The sequence below is a fragment of the Oncorhynchus masou genome, chromosome 18 (genome assembly GCF_036934945.1).
Source record: "Oncorhynchus masou masou isolate Uvic2021 chromosome 18, UVic_Omas_1.1, whole genome shotgun sequence".
In the NCBI taxonomy this organism is placed as follows: domain Eukaryota; kingdom Metazoa; phylum Chordata; class Actinopteri; order Salmoniformes; family Salmonidae; genus Oncorhynchus; species Oncorhynchus masou.
Window position 1 is genome coordinate 49,108,545 of NC_088229.1, and position 19,882 is coordinate 49,128,426.

The window sequence follows — 19,882 nt, forward strand, 5'->3', positions numbered from 1 at the left end:
GCAAAATGTCCAAATTTCATTAGTTTGACAGTTTGTAAGGAAATAGAAAGCTGTGAAAACGCCACTTTGTCTGCCTATTCCCAAAAGCATTTGGCAATAGGCGGGTAAGCTATTTGGCACGCATATAGTTATGCCCGAAAGCTTATGCTTATGCACTAATGCCAGAGCCTCAAAATAATGAAAGAAAAACCTCAATGCTGCACAAGAATGATACATTTATTGATTTTTCAATGTATTTTCTCTTTATTCAACCCGCCCGCCTCCCACCCTTCATCCACACAATATTTCATGGCCCTATACCCGCCAACCCTGTGGATTTCACCGCAGGTACTGCGGATTATGAGTCAACCCACACATTACTAGTGCGTGTGTGTGTCTTGAGTCTCTAGGGTTGGGTCAACCACAGATCCATACTGAGTCCAACTCCAGTCCTGGTCCTGCATCAGAGATAGATAGGCAAGGGGTAAGTCAGGATACACACATATAGCCCCCCCCACACACACACACACCCAAGTCTCGTGGACGCACCATGATACTGCATGTTTTGTCCTGTGAGGTCTCCTGCAGTAGAGAGGTCAGCTGACTCAGGTAACGCTGGTTCTCATCCAGTAGGTGGCATACTGACTCACTGAGAACATGAACGGTGCCAATGTGTTATTTAGTCATTTGTTACTCTTTGGTAGAACTGTAGAGGGTGATTTTACAGATCATATTACATTACTACGTTAGTTACTTGGTATGGTCTTACCTGTGTGTGTGTCTTAGTGGGTTCATGGTGAGAGGAGGGGGACTAGAGGCATCTGAGCTGGGGGTTAGAGAGTTGTGACTGCCATTCTGGGCCTACACACAAAATAAAATGTAAAAAATAGTAAAGACCCGGGTTGTAGTCAGATTACAAAAAAACAAACTAATCAGTTACATTATCAGCAAAAAACTTGTAAACAGATTCCGGTTACCTTTGAAAATCTAGTTGATTACTTCACCGATTACTTATAAAAAGTTTTTTTTTTTTAAACATACATTATGACACTTTTGGTTCTCAATTACATTAAAAAAAGGTGCTATTAAGTTTGTTCCATTGAGCGAGTCTGACCACATGTCAGAGACCACTATGATGACACACCAAATGCGTTTGATGGATCCTTTTTGTCTTAGGTCTCGAGGGGAAAGTAATCCAAAAGTAACTGAAAGTAATCAGATTGTTACAAAATTTGGATAATCCTAAAGATTACAATTTGGACAGGTAACTAGATACTAATGGATTACATTTAGAAAGTAACCTTCCCAACCATGCAAAGACAACTTATGACAACAGTAATAACACTGTACTGCTGGTGTTTTTTGGGCTGTTTGCTTCTAAACAGGAGTTGTGTGTTTGTGCAAGTGTTTACTTACACAGGCAATCTTGAGCAGGTGCCAGAACTCTCTCTGTCTCTTCATCTGCATAGTCATGACTGCAGCCTCTGCTGCCTTGATGCTTTCCACTGCCCCCTCCAACTTAGGAAACAATGCTACAATACGACACTTACACTCCAAGATCTTACTAGAAGGAAGCAGACGGAGGGAGAGAAAGAGAAAAGGGCTTACTAGAGGGAGGGAGAAAGAGAGAAGGGTGTAGGTGTACAGGTGTGTGCATGTGTACTTGAGGCGTGTGTACCTGAGGTGTGTGTACAGGTCTCTGAGGATTCGGTCCTGGTTCTGGACTGTCTGGACAATGGTCTTCACCATTTCTGAACTGTCACTGTAGCCATGAGGGGGGTCTGGACCTGCGCACACACACACGCGCACCCACACAAAACCAGTATAGCCAATGAGAATCCACATTCTCACAGACACACCTCTACCAGCCTATACTAGATCAGTATTGTGCTGAAGTGGTTCTACTCACTCTTGCATTTGGCCTTCAGCTGCTTGTAAAGTTCAATGGCCCTCTCCTCCCTGAAACCACACAGACATATTTATTTACAAAACGATACTTTGTCCATTTCATGGAAATAGTTTAAAAAGCTGTAGAATTATGTGAGACACCTACAGTTGTTCCATGATGTCAGCTTGTCTCCTGGCAAACGGACTCCTCTGCAGCTCCACGATCTCAGAGTGGAGACACACTATCTCCTCATCCAGATAGCCCACCTCTGATACCTAACACACACATACAGGTGCATGCACACAGACACCGAAGCTATGCCATCAAATGCTTCTCTCACAGTCCAATACATGCTAGCAGAAGCTGTTGGTAGAGTAGAGAGCCATCATACAAAACTATATAGTATAGTACCTGTGTAAAGGCATCAGCTTTCTGTTCATTGTCCTGCCAGGCTTTCAGCATCTTTTCAGAGGCTACAGGTTTGGTCAGAGTTCAGAAAACAGTCAGTAACACACACACACACACACACACACACACACACACACACACACACACACACACAGATGCCAGTGTCTCTCTGCTGGTCGTAGTGCTGTAGGTCTTGTTGTATGCTGGTGGTGAAGAAGGCCAGTTTGGCTCTGAGCTGCTGAGACTGGCTAAACAACACGTTCTTATACCGCGTCAGGTTGGTGTTGTAGCGTAGCAGACTCAACCTACATGTGCACAAACACACAAGGTTGTGAGTGAGGGCAGAAAGGCAAGCGTGTGTGTGTTTGTGCCATGCCTATGTGTGAGTGTGTACAAGTGTGTCTGTGCCACATGTGTGTGTGTGTGTGTGCACCTACATGGCAGCTCTCTGTCCCTGGTACAGTCTGCTGTAGTCCCCTCTCAGACCACAGACATAGCTAACAGCCTCTCTCCACACCTTCCTTAGAGCAGCAAGAGGCAGCTGGGTCTTCGTCTCCCTCACTAACACACACATACAGCGAGGAAGAGTTCACATTTAGACACAGAAGCAATATGACATCATACATAGCGGGGCAACTTCCTGCTTACAGACATCAACTTCAATAGAATTGTAATATTGTTCCCAGACATTTACTGTATCTGCACTTTGTTAATAGCCTGGGGATGAGGTTGACATAATTTAATTTTGTCCAGACTTGCTATTAGCTTTTCCCAATGTTTACCCTGCATCAAGGAATCAAGGAATACTCACATTTGGAAGAGCATATAGTGATAGTCTTGGCAGATTTTTAAGCCAACAGTACCTATGGAATTGTTAAATTGTGAAGCCTACCTATGGGGTTGTGTAGTTGTGAAGCCTACCTTGGAGGTGGGGCTGGGTGGTATACCGTATTTTACAATATACAGTTATTGATGCAATGACCGGTTTGGGTTTCTAGTTTATCTTCCATAGTGGTATTTAATGTTAGGTTTGTTAAATGTGATACGCCATGTGTAACGTACATTTTTATAATATAAGCTTTCTACATAGATCAAGCCCCGCCCCTGTTACTCAAGGAACGCATGTTGTTGTTACTCGACCAGGACACACTTGCATTCAGTCTGCATGGATGCAACAATGTTGATGACAACCATGCTGTTTCCAATTTGCGTCTTACTATAAATCCACTAGACCTCTATAATTACAATATCTGCAAACTGCTAGTTTGTCTTTTCTAAGCATGGTGTGCCTAAATCACGTTAGCCGCTAATGCTAATAGCTAGCTAGCTAATAAATGTACTAAGTCGGAGCAAACATAGCTTGCTAATACAGACTGATACCAATTATGGTGTAGGCCAAAGGGCCACACCATGTAGGCCACCCTAGGGTCACGTACTACTCAAAGCAAAATTTAGAATTTGTATTATTCAAAAACATAAAATACTGTAAAAAATGTGGAAAAATACAGTGAAATTATATTTTGGCCATAATCGCCCAGCCCTACCTAGAGGGTTGTGTAGCTTTGATGCGTACTTATAGTGTAGTTGTGATGCCTACCTATGAAGTTGACGCTGTCAGGCAGGGGTCGGGCAGTGAAAGGTCCAGAGTATTTAGTCAGACTCTTATCAAACAGGTAGACTATGGCGTTGTCCCAGCCTCGCTAGAGAAATATGAAAACATGTCAATGTGTGTGTGAGCTGGTGAGTGAGTGATTTGATGTGGGTGTGTGTACACTACCGGTCAAATTTTTAAGGACTTCTACTCATTCAAGGGTTTTTCTTTATTTTTACTATTGTCTACATTGTAGAATAAGTGAAGACATCAGAACTATGAAATAATACATTTGGAATCACGTAGTAACCAAAAAGGTGTTAAACAAAAATATATTTTAAATTTGAGATTCTTCAAAATAGCCACTTTGCCCCCAACCACAACCAAATTGAGATGGTTTGGGATGAGTCAGACCGCAGAGTGAAGGAAAGCAGCCAAAAAAGCATTCCTCATGAAGCTGGTTGAGAGAATGCCAAGAGTGTGCAAAGCTGTCATCAAGGCAAAGGGTGGCTATTTGAAGAATCTCAATTATAAAATATATTTATATTTTTGGGGTTACTATATGACTCCATATGTGCCATTTAATAGTTTTGATGTCTTTACTATTATTCTACAATGTAGAAAATAGCACAAATAAAGAAAAACCTTTGAATGAGTAGGTGTTATAAACTTTTGACCGATAGTGTATGTGTGTGTTATGGTTGGGTGATGTTAACCCTTTTCCTGACTATATACCCATAAAACATAGTGATATACGATGCTATCGCCCCTAATTTTTATTTAAAAAATTATCCGCTAAAACGTCAGTTGGGCTATAGCGCGAAATCAAATGATGAAAGACAATGTTGTTGAAAGCCTGGGCAGAAGCAATGGCAAATATTTTCTAATATTCCTTTCTGGTGGAGGAGCAGAAGAGGTCTGACATCAATAATGTTGTCGAGGGGTTCCGCTGAAGCAGAACGCCTGCCCTAGAAAGGTTAAGAGATACAGTTATGTGTGTTTCCTGTCCTCAGAGCATGCGCAGACCAGCTTGCTGGAATGTTTACGGACATATTCACTCTCTCCCTACCTCAGTCTGCTGGCCCCACATGCTTCAAGATGGCTACCATTGCGTTCTCCGCCCGCTCCTGTACTCCCTGTTTACCCATGACTGTGTGGCCATGCACGCCTCCAACTCAATCATGAAGTTTGCAGATAACACAACAGTAGTAGCCTTGATTACTAACAACGATGAGACAGCCTACAGGGAGGTGGTGAGGGCTCGGAGGGTGATGTCAGGAAAATAACCTCTCACTCAACGTCAACAAAACAAAGATGAAAAAAACAAACAAACTTAAAAAAAACAAAACAAACAAACTTAAATTAAGAAATTTGTCTTGTCACCTAAAACCCTCAAACTTTTATAGAGGCACAATTCAGAGCATCCTGTCGGGCTGTATCACCGTCGGGTACGGTAACTGCACGGCCCACAACCGCAGGACTCTCCAGAAGGTGGTGTGGTCTGCACAATGCATCACAGGGGCAAACTACCTGCCCTCCAGGACACCTACAGCACCCGATGTCACAGGAAGACCAAAAAGATCAAGGACAACAACCACCCGAGCCACTGCCTTGAAATTGTACCCTTCAATAAATGAAACACTAATCACTTTAAATAATGTCAGTTTAACAATGTTTACATATCTTGCATTACTCATCTCATACAGTGTCAAGAAAAAGTATGTATAACCTTTGGAAATACCTGGAATTTTGCATAAATTGGTCATAAAATTTGATCTGATCTTCGAAAGGCTGGTCATGGCTCACATCAATGCCATCATCCCAGAAACCCTAGACCCACTCCAACAGATACACAGATGACACAATGTCAATCACACTCCACACAGGTCTGTCCCATCTGGACAACAGGAACACCTACATGAGAATGCTATTGATTGAACATTGAGCCATAGTGCCCACAAAGCTCACCACTTAGCTAAGGATCCTGTGACAAAACACCTTCTGCAACTGGATCCTGGACTTCCTGACGAGCCGCCCCCAGGTGATAAGGGTAGGCAACAACACATCTGCCATGCTGATCCTCAACTCGGGGGCCCCCTTGTACTGCCAGTTCACCCATGCCTCCATGGCCAAACGCGACTCCAACACGTCATTAAGTTTGCTGACGACAACAGTGGTAGGCCTGATCACCGACAACAATGAGACAGCCTATAGGGAGGAGGTCAGAGACCTGGCAGTGTGGTGCCAGGACAACAACCTCCCCCTCAATGTGAGCAAGACAAAGGAGCTGATCCTGGACTACTGGAAAAGGAGGGCCAAACATGCCCCCATTCACATCGATGGGTGGAGCGGTCGAGAGTTAAGTTCCTTGGTGTCCATATCAACAACAAACTATCATGGTCCAAACAGACCAAGACAGTCCTGAAGAGGGCATGACAACACCTAGTCCCCCCCCAGGAGATTGAAAAGATGTTGCATGGGTCCCCAGATCCTCAAAAAGTTCTCCAGCTGCATCATCGAGAGCATCCTGACCGGTTGCATCACTGCCTAGTATGGCAACTGCTCATCATCCGACCATAAGGCTCTACAGAGGGTGGTGCGTACGCTCCAGTATATTACTGGGGCTAAGCTTCCGGCCATCCAGGACCTACAGTACCAGTCAACAGTTGGTTACTACATGATTCCATATTTCATAGTTTTGATGTCTTTAGTATTATTCTACATTGTAGAAAATAAAAAAAATAAAGAAAAACGCTTTAATGAGTAGGTGTGTCTAAACATTTGACTGGTCCTGTATATACACTAGGCGGTGTCAGAGGAAGACTCCAGTCACCCAAGTCATAGACTGTTCTCTCTGCTACCGCACGGCAAGCGGTACCGGAGTGCTAAGTCTAGGTCCAAAAGGTTCCTTAACAGCTTCTACCCCTAAGCTATAAGACTGCAGAACAATTAATCAAATAGCTCCTCGGACTGTTTACATTGACACCCTCCTTGTTTTTACACTGCTGATACTCGCTGTTTATTCTATGCATAGGTACTTTACCGCTACTTTCATGCATGTACAAATTAACCTGTACCGCCACATATTGACTCAGTACCGGTACCCACTGTATATAGCCTCGTTATTGTTATTGTATAATGTTATGTTTTATAAACATTTTTACTTTATTTACAACATTTTATCTTAACTCTTTCTTGAGTAAGCATTTCATGCTAAGGTCTATTGTATTCGGCACATGTGACAAATACAATTTGATAACATATATATTGAAATAGGCTATAGCAAATAGGAATAGGCAAATTACTCAGAATGCCACTTGTGTGCTGCCCTGCAAGAGTCTGTTTTTTACTGAGCTGCGCCAGTCAAGTTTAAATAGGCTAAACCATCGTCTGTCACATCCCAATGTAGTCACCATGATGACTGTCAGTCATAGATGATGCTATCGTCATATTTTCCAACCATTGTGTGTGTGTGTCAGACCTGGGTTCAAATACGTGCATTTGATTATTTATTATTAGGAGCCTGTCAACTTGAAAAGTTTTAGGGTCATTAACAATGTTCCCTCTTAGCTGGGGCTAAGAGCTCCCCTGCCGGCAGAAGAAATATCAGCTCCCGCAGAGAAACATGAGATTGAACTTCACTCAACTTTCTCAAGTTTTCCTCTTTAGTTAACACTATCAACGTTTCACTCTACTGTGGGAATTGTGCTCAAATAAACGCCACTGTCAAAGTAACATACCAAAACAAAACGAACTATGGAAGACTTATACAAAACTGTGCAAGAAATGTACCTGTACGCAGAGCGAATTGGAGTATGATTGCATTGTATTGACATGCCTGTACTCTACACAGACCGGTGGGTCATAACCAATCAGAGCTGCAGTAGGCCTGAATTGTCATAAATGGATCTGTGCCATTCACTTTGAACTGGACTGTGTTTAAAGCATGAGCGGTCAGAAGTAGATGCTCTTGTTTTGAGATCAAAGCAGGAGCTGCATGTAGCCACCTGTGCACATTTGTTCATAGTCTTTGCTAGTTAGTGAGTTGTAGTTAAATCTCATTTCTAGGGGGGTGCATTTCTAGCCATTTTGAATCTCAAGTCAGGTAGAGCTTTTTTTTTAAAGTGGCAGTGTTGTATTTTGAGACAGTCTTGAATAAGCTAAGTAGCCAATAGGCAGAGCATGCTGCTTCTGATTCTCTGTAATAATGGTATGGGAATAATACTACTTTATTTTGTAGTGGTTTCTTGCATCAAACATTTACATTCACCTCCTTATCTAAAGGACAAGTGGATAAACAGGTTAATGTCAAGCCCTGCATATATTTTTCAAAAGTCTCATGGAATGTAGGTCTCCATTGAACACCACACATTTGCTGCTACCGTGGGTTGAACGATAGCTGCTCTATTTCCATGGTAAAATTTAATGGATGCCTTTTTCTCCATTGTTTTTAATGGTAGGCCACTCTGGTAGGCCTACATTATGATCAAGTAGCCGCAGTACATTTCTTGGCCACTGTTAAAACTAACTTAAACCAGGTACAGCCTCAATGCTCAAATTAAACACGTGCCGGAAGTTGCACAGAATTTCCACAACATTCAAGTTTGTGCTCACATACCTGAAATTTGCTGAGTGTTGATTTTTGTTTTTAGAGGAACAATCTTCTCATGGACAAATTTGTTCTCATCACAATAGTCCCTAAAGTGTTTGAGAAATATATCCAAAATGTCAATTTGGCGCGTTTGATCCAGAAAAACACCGGTTCCAACTTGAGCAACGCGACTACAAAATATCTCAAAAGTTACCTGTAAACTTCGCCAAAACATTTCAAACTACTTTTGTAATACAACTTTAGGTATTTTTGTAAATGTAAATAATCAATTAAAATTCAAGAAGGGATGATCTGTGTTCAATACAGGAGGAAAACAAACTGTAGCATGCTTTCTGGTCACGCGCCTCTATCTAACAGTACACTTCAAGTGACCCTCGTTCAAGATGGCCGTACTTCTTCATTACACAAAGGAAAAACCTCAACCAATTTCTAAAGACTGACACCCAGTGGAAGCGGTAGGAACTGCATGAAAGTCCCTTAGAAATCTGGATTCCCAATGAAAACCCATTGAAAAGAGAGTGACCGCAACAACAAAAATTCTGAATGGTTTGTCCTCAGGGTTTCGCCGCCTAAGTTCTGTTATACTCACAGACATGATTCAAACAGTTTTAGAAACTTCAGAGTGTTTTCTATCCAAATCTAATAATATGCATATCTTATCTTCTGGGGATGAGTAGCAGGCAGTTGAATTTGGGCATGCCTTTCATCCGGACGTGAAAATACTGCCCCGTCACCAAAAAGTTAAAATTAAGATATGTGTAGTTATTTGGATTTTTACTAATTCTCTTTGAAAGACAGGGTCCTGAAAAAGGGATGTTTCTTTTTTTGCTGAGTTTAGTTTGCATTGCAGTACATAAAATGTGGTGAGTAGTTGACTCAGAAAGAGAAAGTTGAACAGTTTTGAACAAATTCATTCCTTTAATAATGAAGCAAGAGCTAGCTATATTTCGTATTTATTTTCACTTTCACTTAACTAGCAAATGCAGCTAGCTAGTTTAGCCAACTCAAACAGAGAGGGATGTGTTAGCTAGCTGGCTATCCAGCAATGACACACTTCCAAGTCAAGATAAGCTGCTTAACTACTTGCTGACTGTGCACTGTACTTCATGATTGTAGCGAGTTTACTAACGCCTTAGTTCTAGTAGCTATTTTGACTATGACGTTAGCTAATATTGTGACAACGACGTAGGCTGTATGTAGCAGTTAGCAGTTATGATATGAAGGTTTGGCTTGGAAAGATTTTTTTGCCTGATCACAGAAAGCTGATGTGTTGTGCACTGAAGTATACAGGCAAAGGGAAAAGGTGAGCGAGCGGAAGAAATCGTATAAATGCGGGAAATAATTATTCAACGAGCAAAATGAACATGCTGTTTGTATGTGGCTGCTATGAAAGTGAACAGTGTTTGTGTATGATCAGGGGTCTAATCATTCCGCCAATTCTGTTGAAAAAAAAATCTTAAAACGGAAGCAACTGGAACGAAACAGGGATTTTGTCCAATAGAAAGTCTTGTTTGTAACTGTTGGACTAATGATTACACCCTAGATCAGCTAGATGCAGGCGAGAGGATGCAAGGCGGTATTGAATGTGTCACTGTCACCTTGATTACTCAAATTTCTCTTGACCTGTGCACCTGCGTTGTAACCTTTCATTCATAGGCTTAGTTGTAGAAACATCATGACGGGTATAGGGACAATTGAAATATCATGTTGTGGCCTAAACCTATCGATGTTACATTGAACTGGGTGAATAGAATAAAAATGACAGTCATCCAGTAATAGAAATAATGCCATGCTCATTAAAAAAAAAGCAATTGTCTTCCATCATCTTTAACGTCACTGACGGCCACTGCAATACACTAACTCAAAAAGAATATCATAACAAAAACCATGAGTCAAATTGATCCCTGAATTGATATATAAACTCAATACATGAAGTCATGACTAAGAATGATTACCTGCTGCATTGAAAGATTACTTGCTGCAGCCAATCTACAGCACTAGACTAAACTTCACTTGTGTCATCCTTCTGTTATTGAGAGATAATCAGTGAAATCTTTACCATGTTTATCAAGTTATCTTAAGATGAATGCACTAATTGTAAATCTCTGTGAATATGAGTCTGCTAAATTACAAACATTTTAATGTAAAATGTAATCGAAATACCCTAAATAGTATTTGAACCCGTCTGGTGTGTGGACGCACGAGCTTGTACCGGTCCATCAGGGAGGCAATGTGCTGGTGGTCTGCGAGGGTCCAGGGAGACTCCAGTCTCCAACAGCAGCTCCTGGCTGAGCGGAGGGATGTGTGTGTGGGTATGTGTCTCCACACGCTGCTGCAGGGAGTGTAACCCCTCCTCACTGCCAAGGACGAAGGAGTGGAGCTGGGCCGACGTCATGTCCAACACATGCATCACCTAGAATGCACACATATGCATAATTATATGGATTTGTTTGACAAGACCATTAGTCACATCAATTTACAAGAGGCTCATGTTACTATCCAATTAATAAGATTGAACAGTCCCTTGCTTTCAGGCTGAATTTGCTAGTGCCGCAACCACTTGCTAAGTTGTTTTCAAGCATTCTAGTGTGTGTGTGTGTGTGTGTGTGTGTGTGTACCTTCATGTTGAGTATGTTCTGTAGGGTAGTGTAGCAACAGGGTGTGTGTGTGTCACGGTCTGTCACTCCTCCTCTTGTCGCAGGGTCCCACAGCAACAGCATCTGTAGCAGAGATTCCACTGGCTCTAACAGGGACCTACACACAGACACACGAAAAAGTACAATTTTCCTCACTTAAAAAAGATAACACATTGAGCAAAAACAAAATAACATTTTAAATAGACGGGATCACAAGTTCTGAAAACTGCTGCTAATATAATGCAATAATATACTGTACATTCCATTTAGCAGATGCTTTTATAGTCATGCGCATACAGTAACAGTCAAAGGTTGACACACCTACTCATTCAAGGGTTTTTCTTCATTTTGACTATTTTCGACATTGTAGAATAATAGTGAAGACATCAAAACTATGAAATAACACAAAGGGAATCATGTAGTAACCAAAATAAATTTGAGATTATTCAAAGTAGCCACCCTTTGCCTTGACAGCTTTGCACACTCTCATCATTGTCATGACAGTCCTGTGAGGATCCAAATAGGTCAGATCGGGGGACTTGTGGGGATTAACAACTCATGTCCTGTTGTAAATCAGGTTGAGAAGATTCAGGTTTCCCTCTCCAAATTCACCAACGGAAAGTTACTTTGTTTCAAGAGACTTTTCCCGCCGAAACTCTGACATGTTCAAAAGCGAATACTGCTCTGTCATAATCCACTCACAGACACACACACCTCTCCATCAGGCTTGGGGCTTGCTATCAACATGAGATGCAACCCTCCCCCTACAATGTGATTCTCTGGATTTTTTTTCTCATTTTGTCTGTCATAGTTGAAGTGTACCTATGATGAAAATTACAGGCCTCTCTCATCTTTTTAAGTGGAAGAACTTGCACAATTGGTGGCTGACTAAATACTTTTTTGCCCCACTGTAAATACATTAATGATTACTTACTCAAGGAGGATGGCAGTTCGTGAGCAAAGCATATGATTACTGTAAGTGAGAGTAGTTTCTAAAACATACATCTCTCCCAATCTCTTTTGTAACAAGCAGCCATATTGTTGTCAGTCTGCTAGGGACCTGTTTTTAACGTATTAACTGTGTATGTTTATCCTGTGTTACCATTTAAATCAGCTAGTAAATAAATAATTAAACCAATTTGTGTAGTTCTGAATCAAAAGCAAGGCTCAGGTTTTGCAGATGCAAGGAGGTTATGACTGTTCAGATTGATATGATACGAGGTTATGATTAATAAGCTGACTGTTTATAGATGTGATAGACAAAGACATTTTTAGAGTTTAATTTGGGAGATGGTAAATCTTTAAACAATCTCTCGTGGTGCCCCAGATCCTAATGAGTTAATTGTTACATGATTAATTTAAAATTGGGTAACAATTAAACATAGCTGGTTGACTAGATCAATAACATTCCTTAGATTCATGCTAAAGTCAAGTCACAACAGCATTCTCTCAACCAGCTTTATGAGGTAGTCACCTGGAATGCATTTCAATTAACAGGTGTGCCTTGTTAAAACTTAATTTGTGGAATTTCTTTCCTTAATGCGTTGTGAATCAGTTATGTAGTGACAAGGTAGGGGTGGTATACAGAATATAGCCCTATTTGGTAAAAGACCAAGTCCATATTATGGCAAGAACTACTCAAATAAGCAAAGAGAAACGACAGTTCATTACGGAAAAATTAAAGAACTTTGGAAGTTTCCGCAAGTGCAGTCGCAAAAAAACAACAAGCGCTAAGATGAAACTAGCACTAATGAGGACCACCACAGGAAAGGAAGACCCAAGATTTACCTCTACTTCAGAGGATAAGTTAATAAGAGATAACAGCACCTCTGATTGCATCCCAAATACATGCTTCAGAGTTCAAGTAACAGACATCAACATTAACTATTCAGAGACTGCATGAATCAGGCCTTCATGGTCGAATTGCTGCTTATGAAACCACTACTAAATGACACCAATAAGAATAAGAGACTAGCTTGAGCCAAGAAACACGAGCAATGGACATTAAGCCAGGAGAAATCTGTCCTTTGGTCTGATGAGTCCAAATTTGAGATGTTTGGTTCCAACCGCTCTGTCTTTGTGAGACGTAGATGAACGGATGATGTCCGCATGTGTGGTTTCCACCGTGAAGCATGGAGAAGGTGGTGAAACGGTGCTTTGCTGGTGACACTGTCAGTGATTTATTTAGAATTCAAGGCACACTTAACCAGCATGTCTACCACATCATTCTGCAGCGATACGCCATCCCATCTCGTGGGACTATAATTTGTTTTTCAACAGGACAACGACCCAAAACACACCGCCATGCTATGTAAGGGCTATTTGAGCAAGGAGGAGAGTGATGGAGTGCTGGATCAGATGACCTGGCCTCCACAATCACCTGACCCCTGACCTCAACCCAATTGAGATGGTTTGGGATGAGTTGGACTGCAGAGTGAAGGAAAAGCAGCCAACAAGTGCTCAGCATACATGGGAACTCCAAGACTGTTGGAAAACTATTCCAGGTGAAGCTGATTGAGAATGCCAAGAGTGTGCAAAGCTGTCATCAAGGCAAAGGGTGGCTACTTTGAAGAATCTCAAATATAAAATATATTTTGATTTGTTTAACACTTTTTTGGGTTACTATATGATTTCATGTGTTATTTCAGTTTTGATGTCTTCACTATTATTCTACAATGTAGAAAATACTACAAATAAAGAAAAACCCTGGAATGAGTAGGTGTCCACACTTTTGACTGGTACTGTACATCTTATGCATGGTGGCCCAAAGAATCAAACCCACAATCCTGGCGTTGCAAGCATGCTTTACCAACTGAGCCATACAGGACCACTATGAGTGATGTGTGTGTGTGTGCATGTGTACCTGCTCAGATTGTTGGGGTAGGGTAGGTGTGTAGAGAATCTCACTTCTCCATTCATATCCTCTACAGCCATGATGTCCTTGGGACCTTTGTTGCGCACTTTATTGGTCCTACACACACACACACACACACACACACACACACACACACACACACACACACACACACACACACACACACACACACACACACACACACACACACACACACACACACACACACACACACACACACACACACACACACACTTACTGGTTCTACAAGAACATACAATTATTTGCCTTCTATTTTAGTGAGACACACACTCACCACTGAACCGGCTGCATGTTGTGAAGGAACGGGCGGAAGCCACAGGTACACTCAAAGATCATGGTCCCAAAACTCCAGTAGTCCACTGACACAGTATAGGGCTTATTCTCAAACAGCTCTGGAGCCTAACATGCGCACACACGTAACACACAATTCCCATTGGAAATAGATTCAAAAGCATATATTGTCAGTGTATAAAAAAAGTTTCGGTCTCACCAGGTACTGCAGAGTTCCGACGAAGGATGTACAGAGACTGCCCTGGTCCAAGTCTTTAGCGTAACCCAGATCTATGATCTTATGGACAAACTAGAGGAGAGATAAATAGAAAGAGGGAAAGATAGGGAGGAGAGATGGACAGCACCAATACTTATTTGAGTTTCCAAATACCTGTTTGTGTGTGTGCACTCACCTTCCCACTGGTCTCCTGCAGTACGATGTTCTCAGGCTTCAGGTCCCTGTGGATGATCTTATTCTCATGGAGGTACTGGATACCAGACCCTGTGTGTACAATCATGATACATTACCTAAAATGAAAAGAAACTCCCAAATGGTGCTTGCAAAGTATCAGTGTACCAGCCTCAACTGGAATCAAACAGAAGTGAATGGGCCAAAACAGGGGGACCAATATCTAAATAAGCAACACTTGTTTGTTAAAAAATGTTTTGTTGCAAAGCATTTTGCTTTGGTGTACACTAATGAATACACCCCTGGAAAGCAACCTCTAGAATTAATGAGTGTATTTCACTATAAAGGGCTAGCTTACCAACATGGCTGAGTAGAGAAAGCACTTGACTCTCCTTCAGTCCACAGCAGTTCTCTGGCTTGTTCAGCAGCTACAGGGATCAGGAAAAACATACATACATCACATACAATTCATTGCCTTTAGAAAGTTTTCCCACTACTTGATTTTTTCCACATTTTGTTATGCAACAAAATGGGAGTCAAGTGGATTTAAATGTAATTTTTTGTAAACGATCTACACAAAATACTCTGTCAAGGTGGAATAAAAAATAATAATTTAAATGGAAAATAAAGATAAGTATTAAACGCAGAGTCAATACATGCTAGAATCACATTTGGCAGCTGTCTTTCTGGGTATCTCTCTAAGAGCTTTGCACACCTGGAATGTACAATATTGGTCAAGTTGGTTGCTGATCATTGCTAGAAAGCTATTTTCAGGTCCTGCAATAGATTTTCAAGACGATTTAAGTAAAAACTGTAACTAGGCCACTCAGGAGCATCGCAACTCCAGTGTATATTTGGCCTTGTGTTTTAGTTAATTGTCCTGATGAAATGTGAATGTGTCCCAGTGTCTGAACCAAGTTTTCCTCTAGGATGATGTCGGTGCTTAGCTCTATTCCATTTCTTTTCATCCCCCCCAAAAACTCCTTAGTCATTGCCGATGACAAGTCTACCCAACATGATACAGATATGAAGAGTGGTACTCAGTGATGTGTTGGATTTGCCCCAAACATAAGGCTTTGTAATCAGGACAAAAATACAATTTCTTTGCCACATTCTTTTGCAGTATTACTTTAGAGCTTACTTACTTCAAACAGAATGCATGTTTTGGAATATATTTTTATTCTGTATAGGCGTCCTTCTTTTCACTCTGTCATTTAGGAGAAAACTCTACAATACTAACCTATCACAGCCATTGAACTCTAACCGATTTAAAATCACTATTGACCTCATGGTGAAATCTCCAAGCAGTTTCCTTCCTCTCCGGCAACTGAGTTAGGAATGGCGCCTGTATCTTTTTTAGTGACTGGGCGTAATGATACATCCTAAGTGTAATTAATAACTGCGTTATGCTCAAATGGATATTTAATGTCCGCTTTTAAATTTCTTTACACATCTACCAATAGGCGCCCTTCTTTGGGGAGGCATTGGAAAACCTCCCTCATTTTTGTAGTTGAATCTGTGCTTGGAATTCACTGCTCGACTGAGGGACACTAGAGTTTATTGTATGTGTGAGGTACAAAGATGGGGTAGTTGTTAAACATGTTTATTGCACACAGAGCGAGTCCACGCAATGTATGTGATTTGTTTTTCTCCTGAATTTATTTAGGCTTGGCATAACAAATAAGTTGAATACTTATTGACTTTTTACCCCTTTTTCTCCCCAATTTTGTGCTATCCCATTGTTTAGTAGCTACTATCTTGTCTCATCGCTACAACTCCCATACGGCCTCCGATACACAACCCAACCAAGCCACACTGCTTCTTAACACAGCGCGCATCCAACCTGGAAGACAGCCGCACCAATGTGTCGGAGGAAACACTGTGCACCTGGCAACCTTGGTTAGCGTGCACTGCGCCCGGCCCGCAACACAGGAGTCGCTGGTGCGCGATGGGTCAAGGATATCCGTACCAGCCAAGCCCTCCCTAACCCGGACGACGCTGGTACAATTGTGCGTCGCCCCACGGACCTAGGAGTCGTGGCTGGTTGCGACAGAGCCTGGGCGCGAACCCAGAGTCTCTGGTGGCACAGCTGACGCTGCAGTACAGCGCCCTTAACCACTGTGCCACCCGGGAGGCTGGGTGTCAATACATTCTGGTACTGGAATACATTCAGGTACTGTACACATGGCATCACTGCAGTTGTGTGTATGTGTGCATGTGCGTGTACTTTGCGTAGGTCTCCTCTAGAGCAATACTCCATGGCCAGTAGTGGCAGGTCATTGAGCGCTATAAAACTCATCTCCTCTGGAACCTCCCTGGCTCTCACCACATTATCATGGCTCAACCTGAAGAGGCAAGGAGATAAGATAGGAGTCAGGAGTCGAGGAGACAAGACAATGAAGATGGACACAGGAGAAAAGGACAGAGAAGGTGACAGTCAAGAGCAGCAAAAGATGATCTATAGTTACTGTACACTCTATCCATGGGATCCCTGTGTTTATGCTTCTATGAAGTAAATCTGTTTGAATTCAATCACCTTTTGACAGCATCCCTTTAGATTTAAACAAAACTTTCCATACATGTTTGCCAATGGAAGTTGTCAGAAAGTGACATATTGGACATAAATGACAAACATTCAGGAGACAAAAGTTGCTCAAAATTGACCCATTTTGCATATCCCACCATATCATGAGACATCTATGGTCTTCATCACTGGAAAATATAAAGGGTTCAGTTTGATTTCATTTTAAAGCTTACAGAGTTGTCAAACTATGACAATTTCTTGGAAATAAAATGTATTCATAAAAAAATTGATTGTTTTTTACTTTTAAGGTCAATTATACAGGGTGGGTGTTATTTCAATCAGAAATAGAAATCATAGAATGGATATTAGCCTTCAGACAAGGTCTGTTACAGTGACCAGCTGCAAGGAGTCATGAAGGCAGTCAAATTCCAAATACAAAAATTGGCAGATTAATCGATACCGGCTTTTTTGGTCCTACAATAATCAGTATCGGTGTTGAAAAAATCATAATCGGTCGAGCTCTAAATTAGAATAATCGTGAAGACATCAAAAATATGAAATAACACATATGGAATCATGTAGTAACCAAAACAGTGTAAAACAAATCTAAATATATTTTATATTTGAGATTCTTCAAATAGCCACACTTTGCCTTGATGACAGCTTTGCACACTCTTTTCTTTCATTTTGATTTTGGCACAAATGGAAATGTGGCACTGACTGACTCCCCCATGGCTTGACGTTTTTAGCATAGTCTCATGAAGAGTTCGGCATTCGACTAGCCATGTGATACATGCAGTTACAAACCTGCTAGAGTTAGCAGCAAGCGGATGAGCAATATCCACCGTCATACGACGGATGCAGCCTGAATGTCAAGCTGGTTAGATTTAGAAAACTCTGAGTAGATCTAGCTTGCTTTGTAGAATACCTCTCTGGAGCGCCAGGTGAGGTGGGTTTGCACTTTGAGGTTTTTTGGGTCCATTTTTTTCATGTCACCTTTATTTAACCAGGTAGGCCAATTGAGAACAAGTTCTCATTTACAACTGCGACCTGGCCAAGATAAAGCAAAGCAGTGCGACAAAAACGACCCAGATTTACACATGGGATGAATGAACGTACAGTCAATAACAAAATAGAAAAATCTGTATTCGGTGTGTGCAAATGACGTAAGGAGGTAAGGCAATAAATAGGCCAATAGCAGCGAAGTAATTACAATTCAGCAATTTACACTGGAGGGATATGTGCAGCAGGCAAGTACAGCTAAAGTATTTGAAATTATTTTAAATAGTATTTGAACCCAGTTCTGACAGTGTTTGTGTGGTTATTACTAGATGTGTAGATGTGACACTCACTTCTTCATAATCTGTATCTCTCTACTCCAGCGTTCTCTGTTCTTTGAGTTTAGCTCCAGACGACACAATTTCACTGCTATCTTCTCTGATGTCTCCTTCACACACACACACACACACACATTGCATTCCTGCTGAGCATCTCAGAAGATAATGTTGCTTGAGACTTTCATCTCCAGATGGCTTTATGTGTATGTGTAGTCATATGATCCGGACTCACCAGGTGCTGGTACAGGTAAACGTGTCCAAACCCTCCGGTCCCCAACTGCTCCTTCAGCTCCCACAGCCCACACACTTGGCTCTGTTTGACCGGGACTTTCTCCATCCCTCTCAGCTGTGGAGGGCTCGAGAGTGTAATGTCAGTTACCCTGGACAGAATGACTTTCACGTGACATTTGCTGTGAAGCCTAGGGAGTAGTCTCCGTAAAGGAGTGTGCAGGACTTTTTTTCAGCCCTGCACTAACACAACATATTCAGCTATGACGCTTCCGACCATGTCCAGTTGATCAGTTCAATCAGAATGTTTTATCAGGTGTGATAGTGTCAGGCTAGTAAAGGCCTTCTCTAGCGCTCCAACAACTCTGCAACTTTTTATTTACCAAGGCAGGAAGGCTGACAGAACAATACAATTGTTGGATATGCCTATATGCCCACAACCATGCCGTGTCCTAGTTCCACAGTGGACCGGAGTGGCTAGCTTGCTAGGTGAAGTTCGTAAAGCAAGACGTAAACAAAGTAGCTAGAGCTGTCCTGTCAAAACTCTTTCACTAACGCGTTAGCTAACGTTACTAGCTAGCCAAATGGCACTAGCGCTGAATACAACAATAAAACCATCTAGAACAAATAACGGAAAGATATAAAACACCGTTGATAGTAATTCATTTCTAGATTAATTAGCTACCGGTATATTTGTTCCGCGCTAAAATGAAACAAAGTGGTAATATTAGCTATGTCCTAAGAGTAAAAAGCGGCTGCTGTTGCTTCTTCTTCGATGAGTTTTAACGGCGGTTAGCATCCAATAAATGTTGCATTACCGCCACCTATTAGACTGGAGTATAACTCCCTTATACTTTGCTTGAAAAAAATATAAATAAACAAATACCCTATCATCTACAGTGGTTCCCAAACGTTTTATAGTACTGTACCCCTGCAAACATTCTACCTCCACCTGGATGCCCACTCTAGCACAAGGGTCAGACTCAGCACATTCTCAAACACACACACACACACACACACACACACACACACACACACACACACACACACACACACACACACACACACACACACACACACACACACACACACACACACACACAC

The 19,882-nt window shown here is 41.6% G+C and overlaps 1 protein-coding gene across 3 annotated transcripts; it reads right to left on the reverse strand.

Annotated features, from left to right (window-relative positions):
- Window positions 1-247: 247 nt before the first annotated feature.
- Window positions 248-19,559, reverse strand: LOC135504732 (inhibitor of nuclear factor kappa-B kinase subunit alpha-like). Of its 3 annotated transcripts, none has more exons than XM_064923552.1 (21): window positions 18,783-19,559; window positions 18,566-18,657; window positions 16,917-17,034; window positions 15,048-15,117; window positions 14,694-14,782; window positions 14,501-14,590; window positions 14,285-14,409; window positions 13,978-14,085; window positions 11,097-11,232; window positions 10,691-10,891; window positions 3,873-3,975; window positions 2,713-2,836; window positions 2,429-2,580; window positions 2,279-2,340; window positions 2,033-2,142; window positions 1,889-1,938; window positions 1,658-1,766; window positions 1,396-1,543; window positions 749-840; window positions 529-628; window positions 248-437 (listed from the first exon to the last, which is right to left on the reverse strand). In XM_064923552.1, exons 1-21 carry the CDS (start codon window positions 18,885-18,887, stop codon window positions 360-362), a joined length of 2,262 nt encoding a protein of 753 aa, XP_064779624.1. In that variant the 5' UTR covers window positions 18,888-19,559; the 3' UTR covers window positions 248-359. The 3 variants fall into 3 exon arrangements, with proteins under 3 accessions (XP_064779624.1, XP_064779623.1, XP_064779625.1); XM_064923551.1 differs by having other exon boundaries at window positions 18,566-18,660; XM_064923553.1 differs by lacking the exons at window positions 248-437; window positions 529-628; window positions 749-840 and having other exon boundaries at window positions 1,411-1,539; window positions 18,566-18,660.
- Between the last annotated feature and the right edge of the window lie 323 nt (window positions 19,560-19,882).

Excerpts from the sequence above, each read along its gene's own strand:
- LOC135504732 (XM_064923551.1), bottom strand. The coding sequence starts at position 18,887 with ATGGAGAAAGTCCCGGTCAAACAGAGCCAAGTGTGTGGGCTGTGGGAG. Across the intron at positions 14,783-15,047 it reads TTCTCTACTCAGCCATGTTG|GGTCTGGTATCCAGTACCTC; the intron begins GTAAGCTAGCCC and ends TTGTACACACAG. Across the intron at positions 2,581-2,712 it reads CAGGGACAGAGAGCTGCCAT|GTTGAGTCTGCTACGCTACA; the intron begins GTAGGTGCACAC and ends GTGCACATGTAG.